Genomic DNA, 17372 nt, shown 5'->3' on the forward strand with positions numbered 1-17372 from the left:
CCTTTGTTAGAGCTTTTGTTATCAGAGAAGTGTTGATTTAACTGCATGATTCGGCAACGAGACAATAGTGGGTGGTGCTGTTGTGTTACGGTGTATTGCAAGATGTTTTTTGTTATTTGATCTTTTCACCTGACCTCATTTCATATGACCACGTGGGACTTACAGGGAAATAAATTTCCCTCATATTTTTATATGTTGTATTTTTTTATTTTTAAGCCTCTGTCGTACAGCCACATTTTGATTCATTTGTAGCCCTGGTAAGTTGCATGTTGCTGTTCCAGTGATCAAATCACATATAAGAATGACAGTGCCCATGAGGAAAACCCAAACTATCCTTTATTAACACAAGCGTGACAAATGATCCATTTGTAGTTCCGGATGAATATTGGTGCAAGAATGGGAACGAAAAAGAGAACTAACTGATACAGATGTACACACAACTGTACTATTAGGCTACCATTACAAAGATGAAAATGGTCATAATCCTTTATCTCGTTCATTCTTTTCAGTTTGAGGATTCAGAACGTGACACCAGCTTAAGAATGATTGGTCGTTTTGGCATCAGCAGGCCCTGGATGTCCATCTCCAAGGGGATCTGACAGGAAATTACATGTGAAGAGAAAATAATTGTGAACAAAGTCAACAATGTATGAAACATACAAACAGCTGGCAGTAACACACAGGGTAAAAAAGGCTTCAAGGCCTTTGCAACACCCTGATTGGCTATCTTTGGCATTATATAAGCCTCAATATCTCAATAAAACTAGCAGTAAATACAATTTGGACAGCAATATGCCATAAAAGATGATTATTCATTCACCATAAAAAAAAGCAATAATAATCAGTGTGGTCTCACCTCAGTCTCCTTACACACAGAGAAGCTGAAACTCTGCAGGATCTCCACCATTGCTAGTTTCATCATCACCAGAGCAAATCGCATCCCGATGCAGTTCCTTGGTCCTGCCCCAAAAGGCATGTACGTGTAGGGATCAATAGTCTCCTTGTTTTCCTTGCTGAACCTGAGGAAGCACGCACATACACACATACACACACACACACACACACACACACACACACACACACACACACACACACACACACAATGTATCAATAACAGAAATTAGGCAATTGCCTGCAGAGCTCAGGTCCTTTCTGCTGCACTCTTGGTAAACCTAAACATATGAATCCTTTCTATACCTCTCAGGTTTGAACTCCTCGGGCTCGGGCCACAGACTAGCATCCCGGTGCAGCGGCCATGTTGGTACCATGACAATCATATCTTTTGGAATCACAAGACCATTTATCTCCACAGTCGCCTTGGCCACACGCTCCAGACGTGGGGCAATCGGGTACAATCTGAGAGACTCGTTGATGACGCTGTCTAGATACTCCATCTGCATCAGAGCCTGGTACTCAACGGGACCCTACTCAAACACAGAGACACTCTGTTAAGTTGGGCAAAGTTAGTAGGCTGAGAGTCACGCAAACATATCCAAGTACACGTTCACTCCTTCGCAGCACAAGGAAATGTAATTTCAGCGTCACACAACTAACCGCTAATGACCCGGATACTTCTCTCAAGAGTTTGTGGAAGTCAAACCACAGCTAAAAGAAAAGTGATTAAATTCATCAGGTGGGCAGAAACACAACCCCTGATGATAATTAATGTTGCTCTGTGCTTGCTGGATGTGTAAATAAGCACTTAATATTGTGATTATATATCAAATCTATAACCTCAACTGCCCCCAAGTGACCAACAAATAATGAAAGCAGCTTTAAATGGATTGTTTTGAGGCCTTCCTGCAACCTCAAATGTTGTCCTCTTCCCACTCCCAACGCACCTTGTTCGGGAAGGTGGAGTCGACCTCCTCCTGCAGCAGTTTCATGACATGAGGGTTCATCGCCAGATTGTAGGCCAAGAAGGTGAGAGAGCTGCTGCTTGTTTCGTAGCCAGCAAAGAGGAAAATCATTGCTTGAGAAAGGATCTCATGATCGGTTAAACCTGGGGAGATAGCAAGGAGATAGATTTAGAATAGCTTGTAGTTGTGCTTTTATGTGTGTGTAGATACTGTACATGGCCATGTGTGTGTGTGTCACCTTTATTTGGTTCGTTTTGACTGAGGTCATTGTTTTTCTGGGAGTCAATCATCAACTGAAGGAAATCCACTCGACTCTAAAAGTAGTATGAGAATAGTTGTGATTATAGTTCTGAATCTGCTGGTGCAAGGAGATGTGGATGCACAGGCACAGACAGTTATACCTTTTGCTTGCTGTCCTCTCGGTTAGACTTGATCTTCTTCAGCGCAGCGTAAAAGAAGTCTGTGACAGACTTAGGGAAAAAGGAAAACTCCATCTTCTCAAAAATTGGACCCGTAAAGGGAAAGACAGCTGGAATTAAGCAGAAAGCAACACACTTATCAAGGACACAGGGCAGACCGTGACTGTAAACATTCACAACACCGATATTTTTGGATTACCAGCTAGATGGACAACATTATAAATAGCTGCATTTTATGAAATGATTTCTGTACCAACAATGAGGAAGAGAGGGCTAAAAAGGTCAAACTTCAGCATCTTCTTGATGTTAGTGACAAAAGGGTCCGAGGGGTTGTTGAGCGAGTCTATGTCGACACTGAAGGCTGTGCTGGTTACTACGTCCATACTGTAGGGTCCAAAGAACCTAAAGGGGAAACAAAAAGAGTTAACTTCATACATTCTCTGGAATAAGTTTAAATGATTGGTGTGATGATGTGTCCTTACTCTTTCAGCTCTAAGGGTTCATCTTTGTCTGCCTTCTTCTTCATGCTGCTGGTCAGGTTAGCAGAGTGGTGCTTCATTATGCTAAACATCTGAGACACAGATAGACAGAAAAAAAGGCTTACTGAAATACTGGTAAATAAAACACAGTGCAATACACTGGCACAGGGTTGCGGCTGTTTCGCTTTGTGTTATGTGTGTAATATATATATATAGTTATATATTTGGATTGGATATATAAGGATTTGGGCTCAAAATAAGCTTGGAGGCCATTTTGCTTGGTGCCCTCTGCAGTCTCCTCACTGGTTAGATTGAGGAGGTTTAAACTGATATTCTGTAATCCAATTCAAATAGAACTAACTTTTTATTTCTATCGTGTTGATATTCCAGCTTACACTGAAACAGGAACCTGTTCCTATTTAAATCTGCAGACAATTTGATGCTAAACTTCCAATATATTTGACTGATGATTTCTTCTCTTCTTAACTTCTGTTGCTCAGAGAGATCTTTGTCACTTTCTGCCCTTTCACTCGTCAGTGTGGTTAAACCGTTGTACAGCGTTTTGTCCTCCATGTACAAAACATGACTTTTGTTTTGCAAACCCTTCATACAAAATTAGTAAAGATGACTTTCTACAAACTAGAAGCATGAAAGACAATAACAAATATATAGAGTAAAGCATTTTTTTTTAAGAATGTACTTTTTGTTATTGTTGGCAAATTCAAAAACAAGTCGTGCCTTCGATTGTACATTTCGTGTATTAATCTTAATAAACATTTGATCGCAAAAAGAAAAAAAATTCTGTTCAACATGCACTAAAAGGCAGAGGAGGTACAGAGCAGGAGGGCACTGTACCTCCTTCAGTCTTCCTGAGGTGAAGGAGGGCGAGAGGACACTGCGGATTCTCCTCCACTGGTCATCCTCAGCGATGGACACAGCATCGTACAGTTGCCCGTTCAGGCGGAAGTTCTGTAACAGAGAATCACATACTGATGAGGAGAGTTCAAGCAACCACGAGTGTCTGAATGTGTTATAAAGTTAGTTTGCTTACTCTGCGATTGGTGAAGAGAGAGTAACACTCCTTTATCAGCACAGCTTTTATCATAGCAGGATCTGTGATGCACAGCACGGGCTGGCGGCCATCAAAAATGCTAAATACGATAAGAATTGAACGGAATGTAAATAGAAAAATGACGAAAGACCAGGTGAGCTTGTTATGCAGACATATCAATCGACCTTGTAAAACAGGTAACGCTATATACAGAGACACGTTATGTGTGCAGACACACATTGTACAACATGCAGACCTACCCCCATACTTTTCCATATTTCTTGAAGCAATCTGTGTCAAAGTTGGTGAATCCCTGAGTACAAGAAAAATAATATGAAATATTTGTAGCATGAACATTTTCTAATTAAATATGTTGATATGTAGGACTGGAGTCGCTACGATGAATATTAATGGTCAAATGTTTACTCAATTATCCCAACGTCTTCACTTCAAAGCTGTTATCCTTTTATTAAACAACAATAAAATGAAAGATCTTTAAACAGACAGATCACAGAATAGAAAAAGGGAAAATGTGAAGACTCATTGTCAAAATTGAATAACAAAATTGTGATACTTTCTCTTTTATACATGAAGAAATTGGATTCTGAAAAGGCTATGACTGTAGTTCTACCTTTACTAAGCTTAGACCTGTGAAATTCATTCCATGGGAATTATTTTCTACTAAATATTTTGTTGTATTTTCTTAATGAAGCGAGGTCAGTGGATTATCCTGAGTAAACAGGAGATTGTTTCTGAAACTGTTGAAACAATGCTGTAAACTTTTGTGAGTGCGATACATTAACATATCTGTTAAGAGATCCAAACTCGACAACAACACCTCTGATGATACGTGTACTCTGTTAAAACCTCAAGACAGATTTCTTAACGTGGTCATAAATTACTACAGGGTCAAGTCATTCTCACGGCACTCCTTTCAAAACGGGAAAGACAGGTCTTGCTCAACATTATGCCTGAACCTTTTCCCACTTTGTTAGGTTAAATTACTCCAGTATGTACCTTGCTAAGCCTGTAGATCTATTATGTACTACTTCTGAAAAAATACATTTTCCTACCTTTCTATATGCCAGCATGGTACCGAAAAAGGGGACTGGTTTGGGACCAGGAACGCCCAATTTCTTAAATGTTCCAAATGTCCAGCAGGAATACCTGAAAAACAAAACAAACAAAAAAAACAGAAAGAAGAGAAGAGATTTTTTATCACACAGACAAATAAACATGATACAAATACCCGTTACAAGTATTCTTAAACACTTACACAAACATCAATGTGATGAGAGCCACCAGAAGGGTCCAGGTCTCAGCGGAGAAAAAGAGGGAGAAGCCCATCTCTGCAGGTTTTCTCTTCTTCAATAGAGGCACAAGCTCCACTAACACCTCAAATCACTGACCATCGGTTTTTATCCGCAGCACTTCGCCTTCGTGTGAGTAACGGAAGTGTGTGAGAGTTGAACCAATAGGAAGTCGGCAGTGTCGTGTGACTCATTGACAGAAAGAGACCAAACAGCATTCAGAATTATCTGTGACTCTGCAATATTGAGACCTAAATTATTATATAGCTTGTGATAAGGAAGATAGGTCTCACGCAAAGTTCATGATGACAGCTTAAAGTAATATGTAATATATCCTTCATTTACTTCTAGATAATATTCTTGTATATCTCCTGCTACTTGTGATTATAATGTTTCAGGAAAACAAGAAGTCACATACACAAGTCATTTCAATTTCTTCTTGCCCCCCCCTATATTTTCTGGTATAGCAGTGAACAAAATAAAACACCACACTTTTTCCTAAATGAATGTAGATACTTGTACTCAGGTGCGTTATTGTCACAATTTTTATTTAAACATATTTATTCACAGCGTGCTCACACAAAGACATGTCCAGGCACGTCCAGGCTTATACACGTAGACGTCAGAAACTCAAGCTGTACCTGTGATTAGAGATGTGTTGTTCTCGCTGCACAAGAGTAGAAGTGGCTAAAGTTCTTTGCAACACAGTGAAATGAAGCCACGCCTCCTGGACATCCAGTCAGAGCTCAGTGCAACTGAGGTCACTCCAACTTGGCGGAGCAAGAGAGAGCAATGGACTATCTTCCGTTCTTCTCAGTTGAAACATGGATTCTACTGATCACGTTTATCTGCCTTTTTGTCATGTAAGGTTGATTAAAAATATATATATTATTTGTACTTCAGGTGACATTACTGCACCAAATCACTCAAGTTTAGGCTTGAATGTAAAGTGTTTGACTGACACTATGTGACTTTAAAAACATGATTTAATGCTTTGCTGTTCTTCACAGATATGGCAGCTGGACTCATGGAATATTTGAGAAGTTGGGGATCCCAGGTCCCAAGCCATACATTTACTGGGGCACAATTGCCAGGAACCACCAAGTATGTAAATCTTTACAAATCCTTTTTTTTTTACATTTAAATGAGTGAATGATTAGTGATGATGAATATGTATTCTCTGTTAGGTTTACTACGAGGATGACATCCTAAGTGCTAAGAAGTATGGGAGAGTATTTGGGTGAGTATATAAAGCTTTTAACAGTGTAGGGCTGTAGTGTGATAAGAGCTGTTAGAATTCTCTAAATGCTAAGAAAGGTGCTTCAATGCTTCCTTTATTAGCTCCTTTAGCATCGGAAAAACTGGAAAAACTGGATAAACTTCCTTTACGAAACGAAAGTAGATAATTCGGCCCCACAATTCCTTGCAGCGGCAACATTTAAAGTGACGCACTATTCGGCCGTCTATGAAAACAAACAATATGCTAACAACATGTTACAGGTTTAACAATTATACTCATAGTCATAAAGTAATGGGATTCATGTTGATGAATATAAATAGACAGTGACAATCCTTACTTATTATTTCATATGTATTTATTTACTTCGAACATGTGACAAATAAGTTTAAAAAAAATAATATGAAATATAGCAAACTGTCAATAAACAAATTGTCAATAACAAGAAGCATCAGTAAAAAAAAAAACAAGCTAGGCCCATGATAGATTATTGTCACATGTGGTTTTTTTGACAGCTTTTGACTGTTGAACATCTCACTTGGTTGCTTACATAAACACTGTTATTGATGGCAGCAAATACTATCTCCTGCTGCAATGACAAGAGTTTTACCCTGAATTCCAATATGTAAATGTGTGTTTGTGTACATGTCCAGACTGTATGAGTTCAGGAGGCCCATGCTGGTTGTGATGGAGCCTGAAATGCTGAAAACCATCCTGGTGAAGGAGTGCTTCACTTACTTTACCAACCGGAGGGTGAGAAGAACTCACAGGATTAACAATGAATAGTAAAAAAAGACTCTTCAAGGTAGTACCAGTTGTGAGAATGTGTTTTTAAAATGGGAAGTCAAATATTGGCAGGTCCTCGGTTAGAAGTTCTGAAATAAATGGTGACTGGCAGTAAATAATAAGTGTCACTCTTGGATTTACGTGCCAACCATCCAGCAGAGTGCCATCCAGCAGAGTGCCATCCCTAGAGCCGCCCCTAGCTCAGCTAAAACATACTGTAAACCAATAATAATGCGGTATTTCAATTATTTTTTACTTAATAAGTATAGTATTATTCTCTCCATACTGCCTGACTCCTGTACCCGGTATGTGGCCTTCAGTGCCAATAACTGCCAATTCATTCCTATTGAAAATGTAAATCTTTAAAAATCTTCAAAACTAGAATTACTGCCTCCGTCAACCAATCCATGTCTGTCCAACATTTCATCACTTAATCATCTTATCCTATTAGACATTTGTGTGAAATTGTCAAAAATAGAAAATGAATTCTCGAGTTAAAAAGTTTTTCTTATTTTCCACCAAAATTGGATCAGGGACGATGAAAAATAACCTCTTGGCTTGGTGATGTTGTATTAATGTGCACTGTCCCTACCAAATAAACCAATAAATAAATCAGTTTAAACTCGAGTTCAGGTGGACGTTTGTGCCAAATTTGAAAAAATTCCTTCCAGGCATTCCTAAGGTGTTGCATTCAGAACAATACCGGGAACCAGGAATCGGACGGATGGACGGTGGGACAACCGCAAACATAATGCTGCCGGCGGGGAGGCATAAAAAGGGTTGATTTCCCAAAGCAGCAAGAAATAAAGGAACATCACTTAGTGCAATAGTGTGGCTCATTTAAGCATTTTGAACAGTCTTTGCACAACAATTAAGCCGTATGGCACAGAGGAATGAAAGATATATGAGGCTGTGGCTACACAGACAATACTGAGTTTTGTTAAAGGTACTACTATGAACAGCTTTTCCACAAATAAGTACAGTTGTAAACCCACAAAAACATGTGTACTGACCACTTTGCCCCTTTAGAATTTAATTCTGAATGGGGAACTATATGACGCAGTGTCTACTGTTGAGGATGATCAATGGAGACGGATTCGTAACATCCTCACACAATCCTTCACCTCTGGCCGTATAAAAGAGGTAAAAGTTGACAATTTTCTTAACTTCAACTCATATTTGGGTAAATTCTTGGTTAAATCTTCACCTTTTATGTACTTCTGCAAATTTTGCATTTCCTTTGTCTAAGATGTTTAGCATGATGAAACATCATTCCAGCAAACTGACAGCCAGCCTGCAGTCCAAGGCGCACAATAATGAAGTTATTACTGTAAAAGAGTGAGTAATACCATATGAATGGTTAATAACTGATTGGTTTTATTTTGCAACCTGCAGCTTTTTAATGACAGAACACTACCCAACATGGCCACATGAAACCCATGTGTAAATTACTTTCAGAGGTATTGGGAGGCGGATTTTGTTACCTTTGGATGGAGCCAGGCTAGCTGTATCCCTTTCTTTTCAGTCTTTGTGCTAAGCTAAGCTAACTGTAGCTTCATATTTACAATACAGACATAAATGTGTGGTATCAATCTTCTCTGCCAGAAAGCGAATATGTTGGTTTCTGAAAAATGTTGAACTATTCCTTTAACAAATTAAATGTGTCATCTAATTTGAAATATTTGACTGAAGATCTATCGTGCCAACTGTCGTTTCAAAACTTCCCAATCCGAAGCCAAGAAGCCTTTCATCATATTTTTGTATATTCCAGTGTATGTTGTTATTTCAGCTTTCTATTAGTGGCAGACTAGCAGTAAGATTAGTGACAAACCTTCATTGCCCTATAATATGAAACGTGTAGAGTCTGGAAATGGATGTTAAGATTAAAAGTTCTGTTTTAAAATAATAACGTGTGATTAGAGGTCGACTATTCTGAGCTAGACCCTAATCATCTAGTCCCCACTATCGAGGCAAATATGATGATATGATACATCTGATATAGTACAAACAATACTATTTGAAGCACTAGACACCGTGTAGTTTCATCATTAACAAAAGTACATAATTACTGTGTTTCCTTGGTGCGGTACCATTTCCTCTCCTTTGATTAAGAAATTATTTTTTTAAACATGACGTCACTGCATTGTCTGTAACTACGCAAACGAAACAAAAGAATCTGGTTTAAACTGATCGATGGTTCGTGTAATGTTTGTATTCCAGCTTCTTTGGAGCTTACACTATGGATGTGATGATGAGCTGTGCATTCAGTGTGGATGTGGACTTAATCAACAACCCCTCAAGTCCCCTCATCATCCATGCTTCCAAGTTGTTCAGAGTCCCCATATCTGTTGTGATTCTCACAGGTACATCACTGCTTTTCCATGACGCCTTTCTTTCCTTTATATTGAGGGAAAACAGCTTTGTTTAGTGACTAAAATCACAATTGTTAACGCCTGTTTTCTTCTCAGGGTTTTTCCCTGTGCTTCTTCCTCTCTTGGATCTGCTGGGTGTGTCCTTGTTCTCCAAGACCGCTGTTGCTTTCTTTAAAACGCTTCTGGAGAAGATCAGAGCCGAGCGCAATGGGAGCTCAGACCAGGTCTGCACAAGGGTGACTAGGGGTGGGCAATATGGATCAAATCTTCTATTTGATCTATTTGGTCTCACCTCAAGATCCATTCTATAGCGGTTGTGGAGCTTTTAACCATCTCACACAATCTTCATCTGCCCAGTTGTCCTGGAAACATACAGTAGATGATGAAATGTTCATTTAAAGGAACAATGAGTAGGATTTTCCGAAAACAAAAACAATGTATAGACTCAACAATAATCAACCTCGAGGAGAGGTTTGTTTTGGCAACTGCTGTTTCGAAGGAAAACAAAAAACCTCACCATTTATTGATAGAATGACAAGACGGACATGATTTCGGTTTACTATTCCAGTGTAACAAACACAGAAATCCTGTGAATCCAAATGTTCCCAAAAGTCCAGTGCTCGTACATTTGCAACATGGAGCCAAATCTCTGTCAACTCACGGTGCACAGTATGTTGTCACACTGCACAACCGTACTCACAAATACACACGATGACAACATGCGTACTAATTACCTGACCCTTTTTCAGAATTCGGGAGATATCCTTCAACATATGATCAACTCTCAGACTGCTAATGCACGCAGTAAAGAAAAGCAGAATAGGGGTAATTACTCAGTGGCGTCACACAAATGTACACTCACACGTGTTCGCACCGAAGGTTTTGACGCTTCCTTTCATTTCCCTCCCTGTTCATACATCTCGCCTGTCCTGACAGGTCTTACGGACCATGAGATCTTATCCCAAGCCACAATGTTTGTGTTTGCTGGTTACGAGACGAGTGCCACCACTCTCGTTTTCTTGGCCTATAATTTGGCAAGAAATCCGGAAGTCATGAAACGCCTGCAAGAGGAGATAGACTCTACTTTCCCTAATAAGGTAAAGCAGAAGTTTGTGGCACAGAAGTCATTCTCTGCATTTCATTTCACTGCTGAAACTACAGTATTTAAAATCTGAACTGTGTTTAATCAAACCGTGATTTGTAACTCTATATTAGGGTGCAGTCCAATATGAAGATCTGATGCAGATGGAGTACCTAGACAGTGTTGTCAGTGAGAGTCTGAGGTAATGAGCAATGAGCATTTTCTTGTGCTAGTTGGTGCTAACGTGCAAACAATGAAGAAATGTACATGCTAATGTTTAGCAGGCAATGTTCACCACATATTGTATTTGCTAATTAGCACTAACGTTTAGGAATAGCTGAGGTTGATGGGAATGCCGTGAGTTTAGCAGATGTTTGATCAAAAACTAAAGTACTGAACAAAACAAAACATTTGACCTGATAATAGCTTTAAAAGAAAAGTCATGGGATCGCCAACATTATTAGAATTCATCCTCAGGGGGACTTACATCTCTTCACCAAATTCCATGACAATCCATCTAATATTTGTCACGGTGTTGTAGTCTGGACCAGAACCCTGCCATCCCTAGAATCATGCCAGTCAGAGTTGCAAAAAACAACAACAAGGGCTCAAGACTTACTCAGTCATTGAAACTATAGCAACATTCACAAATACTAGGGCAACGGAAATAGTGTTTGAAGAACACACAATTGGGTACAAGTTTAAGTATTGAATATTTACTCTGATAAAGACATGCAGTATTTTAAAATCGTCTTGTTTTGTCGATAGGCTCTACCCTCCAGCTGGACGCACTGACCGAGTTGCAAAAGAAACGGTCAAGATCAGTGGAATCACAATCCCAAAGGACATGATGGTTTTGATTCCAGTCTACGCTCTTCACCGCGACCCTGAGCTGTGGCCAGAGCCAGAGGAGTTCAAACCTGACAGGTTACTACCACAGTGTATATGTGTGCTCTGTACATGTGTGTATAGTATGTGTGTAAATGTGTGGATATGTGTGTACTGTAAAACCTTACTCAAGGATGAAGTTGTAATAACTCACAAATCATATTTTTTTAGTCACCCAAACCACTTTGAACGTTTCATAATGACTTAATCACTCGTGTCAGTGAGCTACAATACATATGGGAATGATTTCTTATTTTAAAAAAAAGTGGTGCATGCATTACTAAAATGAAGTAATTTCATAATTTTGTTAATCTTTTGTAGAGTCCATGAAATAAAATGTGTATAAATAAAATAGATAAATAAGATGACATCTTATTTTCGTTGTTGCTGCATTGGTGTTTTCAGGTTTAGTAAGCAGAACAAGCAGAGCATCAACCCGTACACTTACCTGCCATTTGGCTCGGGGCCAAGGAACTGTTTGGGGATGCGATTTGCTCTGGCGTTGGTTAAACTGGCCTTGGTGGAGGTTTTGCAGAACTACAGCTTCTCCGTCTGCGGAGAGACAGAGGTGATTATATTTAAATACATTCTTAGGTAGACATCGTATCCATGGTTGTTTTTACATAAGACACTTGACAAGCTATTTGTCATAAGAGAACAAGATTTGATTTAGTGAATTTGTCCATTCCACAGATCCCTTTGACGATGGATCCTAAAAGCCTTGTTGGACCCTTAAATCCAATCAAACTAAAGGTGGAGACACGTTCAATCAGGAAATGAGGACAAGTCCAGCTAGGATGTACCCGGAGAGAGATGTCTCTCAAGGCTGAACTATCCTCAAAATGTATCATTTTAGTAACTGAAAATGCCAGTTAAAGTTTATTACTATAACTTTTCAATCTGTAGCAGAAGTTTGTAATCTGACCTGAATCCAAACAGACACAGTGATAGTCAATCATGTTGAGTTTTGAGCAAGAACACGATGTGGATTTATATGTGCATCGGACGCTTTTGAATATCAAAACACTCATGAATAACGTTTTGGGTAATGATCCAAATATGTTGCCTTCCAAATTTGGTGAAGATTATAAGAAAGGATGATGAGATTAGATGAAAAAGATTTTTATAAACTGTCAAAATTGCGGGAAATTGCAGATGTCAAGACACGGGGACATGAATGAATGAATGAATATGTTTTGTGTTATATCTACATTATCCGAGGCTATCCTAGCTGTTAAGTGCTACTGCTCATTACTGAGCCACTTGACACAGAGAGGGTCAAAACACGAGTTAAAGAGTAACAGAGCAGAACCCAAAGCACACCTATGTACATGCTTAATGACCAGAAAGACCCTCGGTTCCTTTAAATCAAGATTGAAGACGTTTCTGTTTGCTGCTGCCTTTAATTGAACCTCATTCAAGGATATTAATCAATTTCTGCATTTCACTTCTACTGTATTTGATTTCTTAAACTGTTTGTTTGTGTTTTAATGACTGTTTTCAATGTTTCAATCAATGTTCTTAATTGTTTTGATGTTTTTAATGGTTTTATGTGACGCACTATGAATTGCCTTGTTGTTGAACTGTGCTATACAAATAAACTTGCCTAATCATGCAACGCAATAGCATCAATAAATACTTAGATAAATGATCAGTTTACCACGACTTCAGTCGTCTATGTGATGACTCAGTTGTGTGAAGTTCAACTTTGTTTCTTTCATCCTTTCTTCATTATGGGTTGTTTTTCCTGGGGGTAGTTTGTTCTTATCTGCAGTGAGGGTCGAAAAGGACAATGGGTGATGAACTTCTACACACTGTAAAGCCCCTTGAATAAAATGGACTGCATTACATAATGTTTTCTCTATGATTTCATTGTCCATGGAGGAGCAAATCAACACCTCCGTGGAACGACGACAACAACAACAGTATTTATTACCGGACCTTTGGATTGGAGTACAATACATATAAAAAAAGATTGAAGTTGCGATTATAAGTTGATACTGACGTTGGTAGGCAAAGCTCATTGGGGAGTCGTCCAATAGTCTTGGAATGGCCACCTGTCAAGAATAGGCAAGGCATGTTTTACTAGGCCAAACGTGAGGAAGCGATAACACAGCAGAGTGATAGACTCATATGGCAGATATGCACAAGCATGTGACTCAAAGAAACCTTTAACAGCATTACTGCAGTCACTCAGGAGAAACTACAAGACTACTTAAATATATTTTAATTAATTGAATGTTTTTCCTTCTATTGGGACTCAAAAGGGTTGTTATGTCTCAGTAATGTTTTCTATTGTATTATGAAACACAACATGGCTCTTTGACAAACATTTTTTATTTTCATAGATCTGAACCATGAGCAGGGTTCACAGTATGTGTAGTATATTTTTTAAATAAATGAAAATAAAATCCATTCGTTACTTTTTGAAACAGTCTTAGCGGATCAACAACAGTAAACCATATTTGGTCACACAGAGATTTAATCAAACCAATGCCACATTTGGTCATTGCACTGATTCCATGTATAGACCCAGTATCAGCTTTGAGATAGTCATGGTATTCATATTTCTCCCAGCAGCTTTACAAACACCTGCCAAGTTAAAAGTAAACAAAAAGCAGATACAAATTGTCTTCATAATATCCGTTTAATGTTTCAGAGAAGTGTTGGGAGAGCGGCTTGAGGAGAAGTCCCTGTGAGCAGGTGTCAAAGATAAAACGAGGCACGGAAATCTCTTTCCCAGCTCTTATCTATTTGCTCCTTTCTCCTACTTTCTTCTTTCCTCTGTCCTTTCCCTCCTCTCTCCTCTTTCCTCTTAAATGGTGCTTTCACTGCGTCACAATCCCTGGGTTGGAAGTGAGTCACTTTGGCTCTCTTCACGTGTCCAAAGCCCAGGCCTGTCTGGTCTCTCTTCAGCACAGTTGGCACTGGCTGTTGAGGCCCCTCTCCCTCTGGCCCCAGTCCTGAACCCGGTTTCCAGCCACAACGAACCATCATCTTGTAGCTGTTGCTGGAGGGGGGGAGGCAGTAGTAGGGGGTGGGCGGAGCCCGCCGCAGACTGAACTGATGGAGAGTGGAGGACACATGTGATGATAGGCTGCTGCTGTACTCGTTACGACACACAGCACACCACTGAGCCGGGGGGGCACTGGGGACAACCAGAAGAAGAGACGACGTTAGCGAGAGGAGAAATATTAAAAGGAACAGATTCACTGTTTTAAAGTCTGTCTGAAAACAATAGTGAGGAGCCCACATGTGCAGAAGTTAACACAGTATTTGTTTGCTGCAAGAATTTGTTCTGTTCATACTGGCCATTAAAAGATGATGTCAGTGATGTTGTTCTGTGTAAACAGTTATACTGAAGATAAGCTACTATGAGGCTTCAGCAGTTTGAGTCTTTAGTCTGAAATTCCCTCTTTGTGTTTTGCTGGACCGTGGTTTCCTGCTGTGATAGAAGGACAGTAACAAGAAAAGGGAAATTTGTACAAAAACGGTTGTAACTTTGAAGATATCCACTAGATTTGTCTAATTTAGCTTTCGAATACATTTTTTATATACTCAAAGCGAACGGTATGCGTACAAAATACGGCAGATTTTCCAGTGAGCTGTTGACCAACATATCTCCCACAATGCAATGCACAAAGGACATGGAAGAAGCTGGAAAGTTTTAAACAAACATTGGGGTTTATATTGGTGAAAAAGCAAAAAAAAAAAAAAAGAGAAATAAAAGATGAGTATTGAATCTTAGGTAAATCATTTTGAATGACAGTAGCTTTCCAAAGTTGCAGTTTGATTGACATCCAACGTCACACATATTGTAAGTTTAAGTATGTTGATACTTATGTGTATAGTAACTATTAAAACAGTATACTATGAAGATATGTAGTGTATACTGTGTAGAATTTGTATGCAGTATGCTTTTGGGAAACAGCTTGTGACTGGTGTGACTGATTACACCTCTACTATTGTTATTGCGACATGAAGTCCTGTGACCGCGTTGCTCCGCCCACCTGAGTCAACCTGAGCACAGGTGAAATAACTGCAATAGGTGTGCAATAGGTGTGTCGTTAATGTTCTTTCACCGGTGATTTATTATATCAAATTAAATGTTTTGTGAAACCAGTCAAATATTAAAACGCTAGGTCACGTCTTCAACTTTTGTGTCAGCTGATAAGTAAACAGTATTTTTAAACTGTAACATTTTGGTCACATTTCTTGAATAACCTAATTTAGCTGAACATTATCAAAACTGTTCTATCAGCCGATGTATTTTACCCATTTCTTTCTAACTCAAATATCGATGTTTCAGCAGAAATCTGATATTTGTCTGGTTCTGATATGTTGGTTTAATATTTAGTGTATTGCTGTGGTGGACAGAGGGGCCTGCTGGTTTCAAATGAATAGATGAGACGGGGTTTGGCGAGTTTTAACACACAAAGTGGAATTTGGTCAATGTGGTTTAAACTGTATACAACTGAGTGTGCTAACCTGTAATCAGAGTGTGTGTCTCTCTGTGTACTTCTCCCAAAGCTCTCCAACTCCTCCAAAACCTCATTGTGTCCCGCTGGGGGTGAAAAGAAAAAGAAGATATGAATGAGTTCAACTTCCCTTTACAAAAAAACAAAGACATGTTGAGCTGTCAAAAAAAGACTTGCATACCTTCCAGGGCCAGGTCTTTGGCATCCCTGCCCCGTGTATCCACCACTCCGACCCAGGCCGCTCCGCGTCGCAGCAGCAGCCTCACTGCAGCTCTCTGTCCGGACCAGCTTGCACACATCACCGCCGTCCAGAAGTAAGTATCCTGGAAGAGGAAGAGAAACAATCAGGAATTGAGACAAATACAAATATTTCAAAAAATGAAGACATATTGAGCTGTAAGTATTGTACCTGGGCGTTGATGTCAACCCCTTTTGAGAGAAGGTCTTTAAGGGCAGAGATGTCCCCTTCGTGGGCACAACGCAGCAACCTGAGCCCCAGGAGCTCCATGGTGCTTTCTGAGATGCTTGCCTGTCTTCTTGGGACCCTTTCCCCACTAATCCCACTTTGACCGACATGTTCTGTTTGACCCTGCTGCATCTCTGCAGCCCTGACTCTCCTGCTCGCTCTTCTACTGGACTCTCTGGTCCTCTGTTTAGTCTGATGCTCTCTGCCACAATCTTTCCTGCTGATTGCACTTCTCCTTGATACATCTTGCCCTTTACCATCTTTCATTAAATTCTCATAGAAGTGCCTGATTTCTTCCCCATTAAGTGCACTGCTCGCGTTAGAGCTCGATAGTTCGGTTGTTTCGATGCTGAAAAGATCCTGCCCGCTGGCAGGAGTAAAGCCTAAACCAGCCATGAAGAGTGGTGTAGCTTCAGCAAGTTGGACGCTTAACTAGTTCACTGTTCCTTCAATGAAAGTCAGAATAATAGTCTCTAGCTGCAATGCGATTATTGCTATGGTAGCAAACTGTCAGACTGACATTAGAGTAACGTTATTACAGTAAACTATGTAACGTTAGTAAGCTAGTAGCTAGGTTGCTTATTTTAAACATCCTTCCTCACATTAAATTGAACCAAATACAGTTTAGAGCGAGTCAATGGGAGCGAGTCAATCTCTTAGAATAAGACAACGGTTAACATTTACTTTTGTAGCCGTAAAAAAAAAAAGCTAACGTTAGCTAGCATACGTGTGAGCTAACATGGTTAGCATTAGCATTCGCTTTTAGACACATAAAAACATACTAATTCAAGATGCGCGACGGCTCTTTACTCAGTAACATTACCCAACATGACGTCGCTTTAAAAACGTTATCCAGTTCACGTCAATAGTAACAGAACTGACTAATTTCTTTACTATTACGAATCTACTTCTCTTCAAGCTAACGTAAACCTAGCCTGTTATCCCT

At 39.5% G+C, this 17372-nt stretch overlaps 3 protein-coding genes across 3 annotated transcripts; 1 reads left to right on the forward strand and 2 right to left on the reverse strand.

The window, feature by feature from the left end:
• Positions 1-318: 318 nt before the first annotated feature.
• On the reverse strand, positions 319-5228 carry LOC306696663 (cytochrome P450 3A40-like). The gene is made up of 13 exons (XM_079160327.1): positions 5085-5228; positions 4882-4975; positions 4069-4121; positions 3809-3908; positions 3613-3726; positions 2761-2849; positions 2532-2680; positions 2261-2388; positions 2098-2173; positions 1842-2002; positions 1198-1424; positions 857-1019; positions 319-595 (listed from the first exon to the last, which is right to left on the reverse strand). Exons 1-13 carry the CDS (start codon positions 5153-5155, stop codon positions 506-508), a joined length of 1515 nt encoding a protein of 504 aa, XP_079016453.1. The 5' UTR covers positions 5156-5228; the 3' UTR covers positions 319-505.
• A 661-nt stretch (positions 5229-5889) lies between these two features.
• On the forward strand, positions 5890-13141 carry LOC306696368 (cytochrome P450 3A27-like). The gene is made up of 14 exons (XM_079159963.1): positions 5890-5981; positions 6129-6222; positions 6306-6358; positions 7009-7108; positions 8171-8284; positions 8391-8479; positions 9362-9504; positions 9610-9737; positions 10263-10338; positions 10450-10610; positions 10729-10796; positions 11363-11521; positions 11888-12050; positions 12176-13141. Exons 1-14 carry the CDS (start codon positions 5911-5913, stop codon positions 12260-12262), a joined length of 1506 nt encoding a protein of 501 aa, XP_079016089.1. The 5' UTR covers positions 5890-5910; the 3' UTR covers positions 12263-13141.
• A 658-nt stretch (positions 13142-13799) lies between these two features.
• On the reverse strand, positions 13800-17367 carry gpank1 (G patch domain and ankyrin repeats 1). Its single transcript, XM_079158817.1, has 4 exons — positions 16370-17367; positions 16142-16283; positions 15971-16046; positions 13800-14630 (listed from the first exon to the last, which is right to left on the reverse strand). Exons 1-4 carry the CDS (start codon positions 16820-16822, stop codon positions 14189-14191), a joined length of 1113 nt encoding a protein of 370 aa, XP_079014943.1. The 5' UTR covers positions 16823-17367; the 3' UTR covers positions 13800-14188.
• Between the last annotated feature and the right edge of the window lie 5 nt (positions 17368-17372).

The sequence above is a fragment of the Pholis gunnellus genome (assembly GCF_910591455.1).
Source record: "Pholis gunnellus genome assembly, chromosome: 5".
Lineage (NCBI taxonomy): Eukaryota > Metazoa > Chordata > Actinopteri > Perciformes > Pholidae > Pholis > Pholis gunnellus.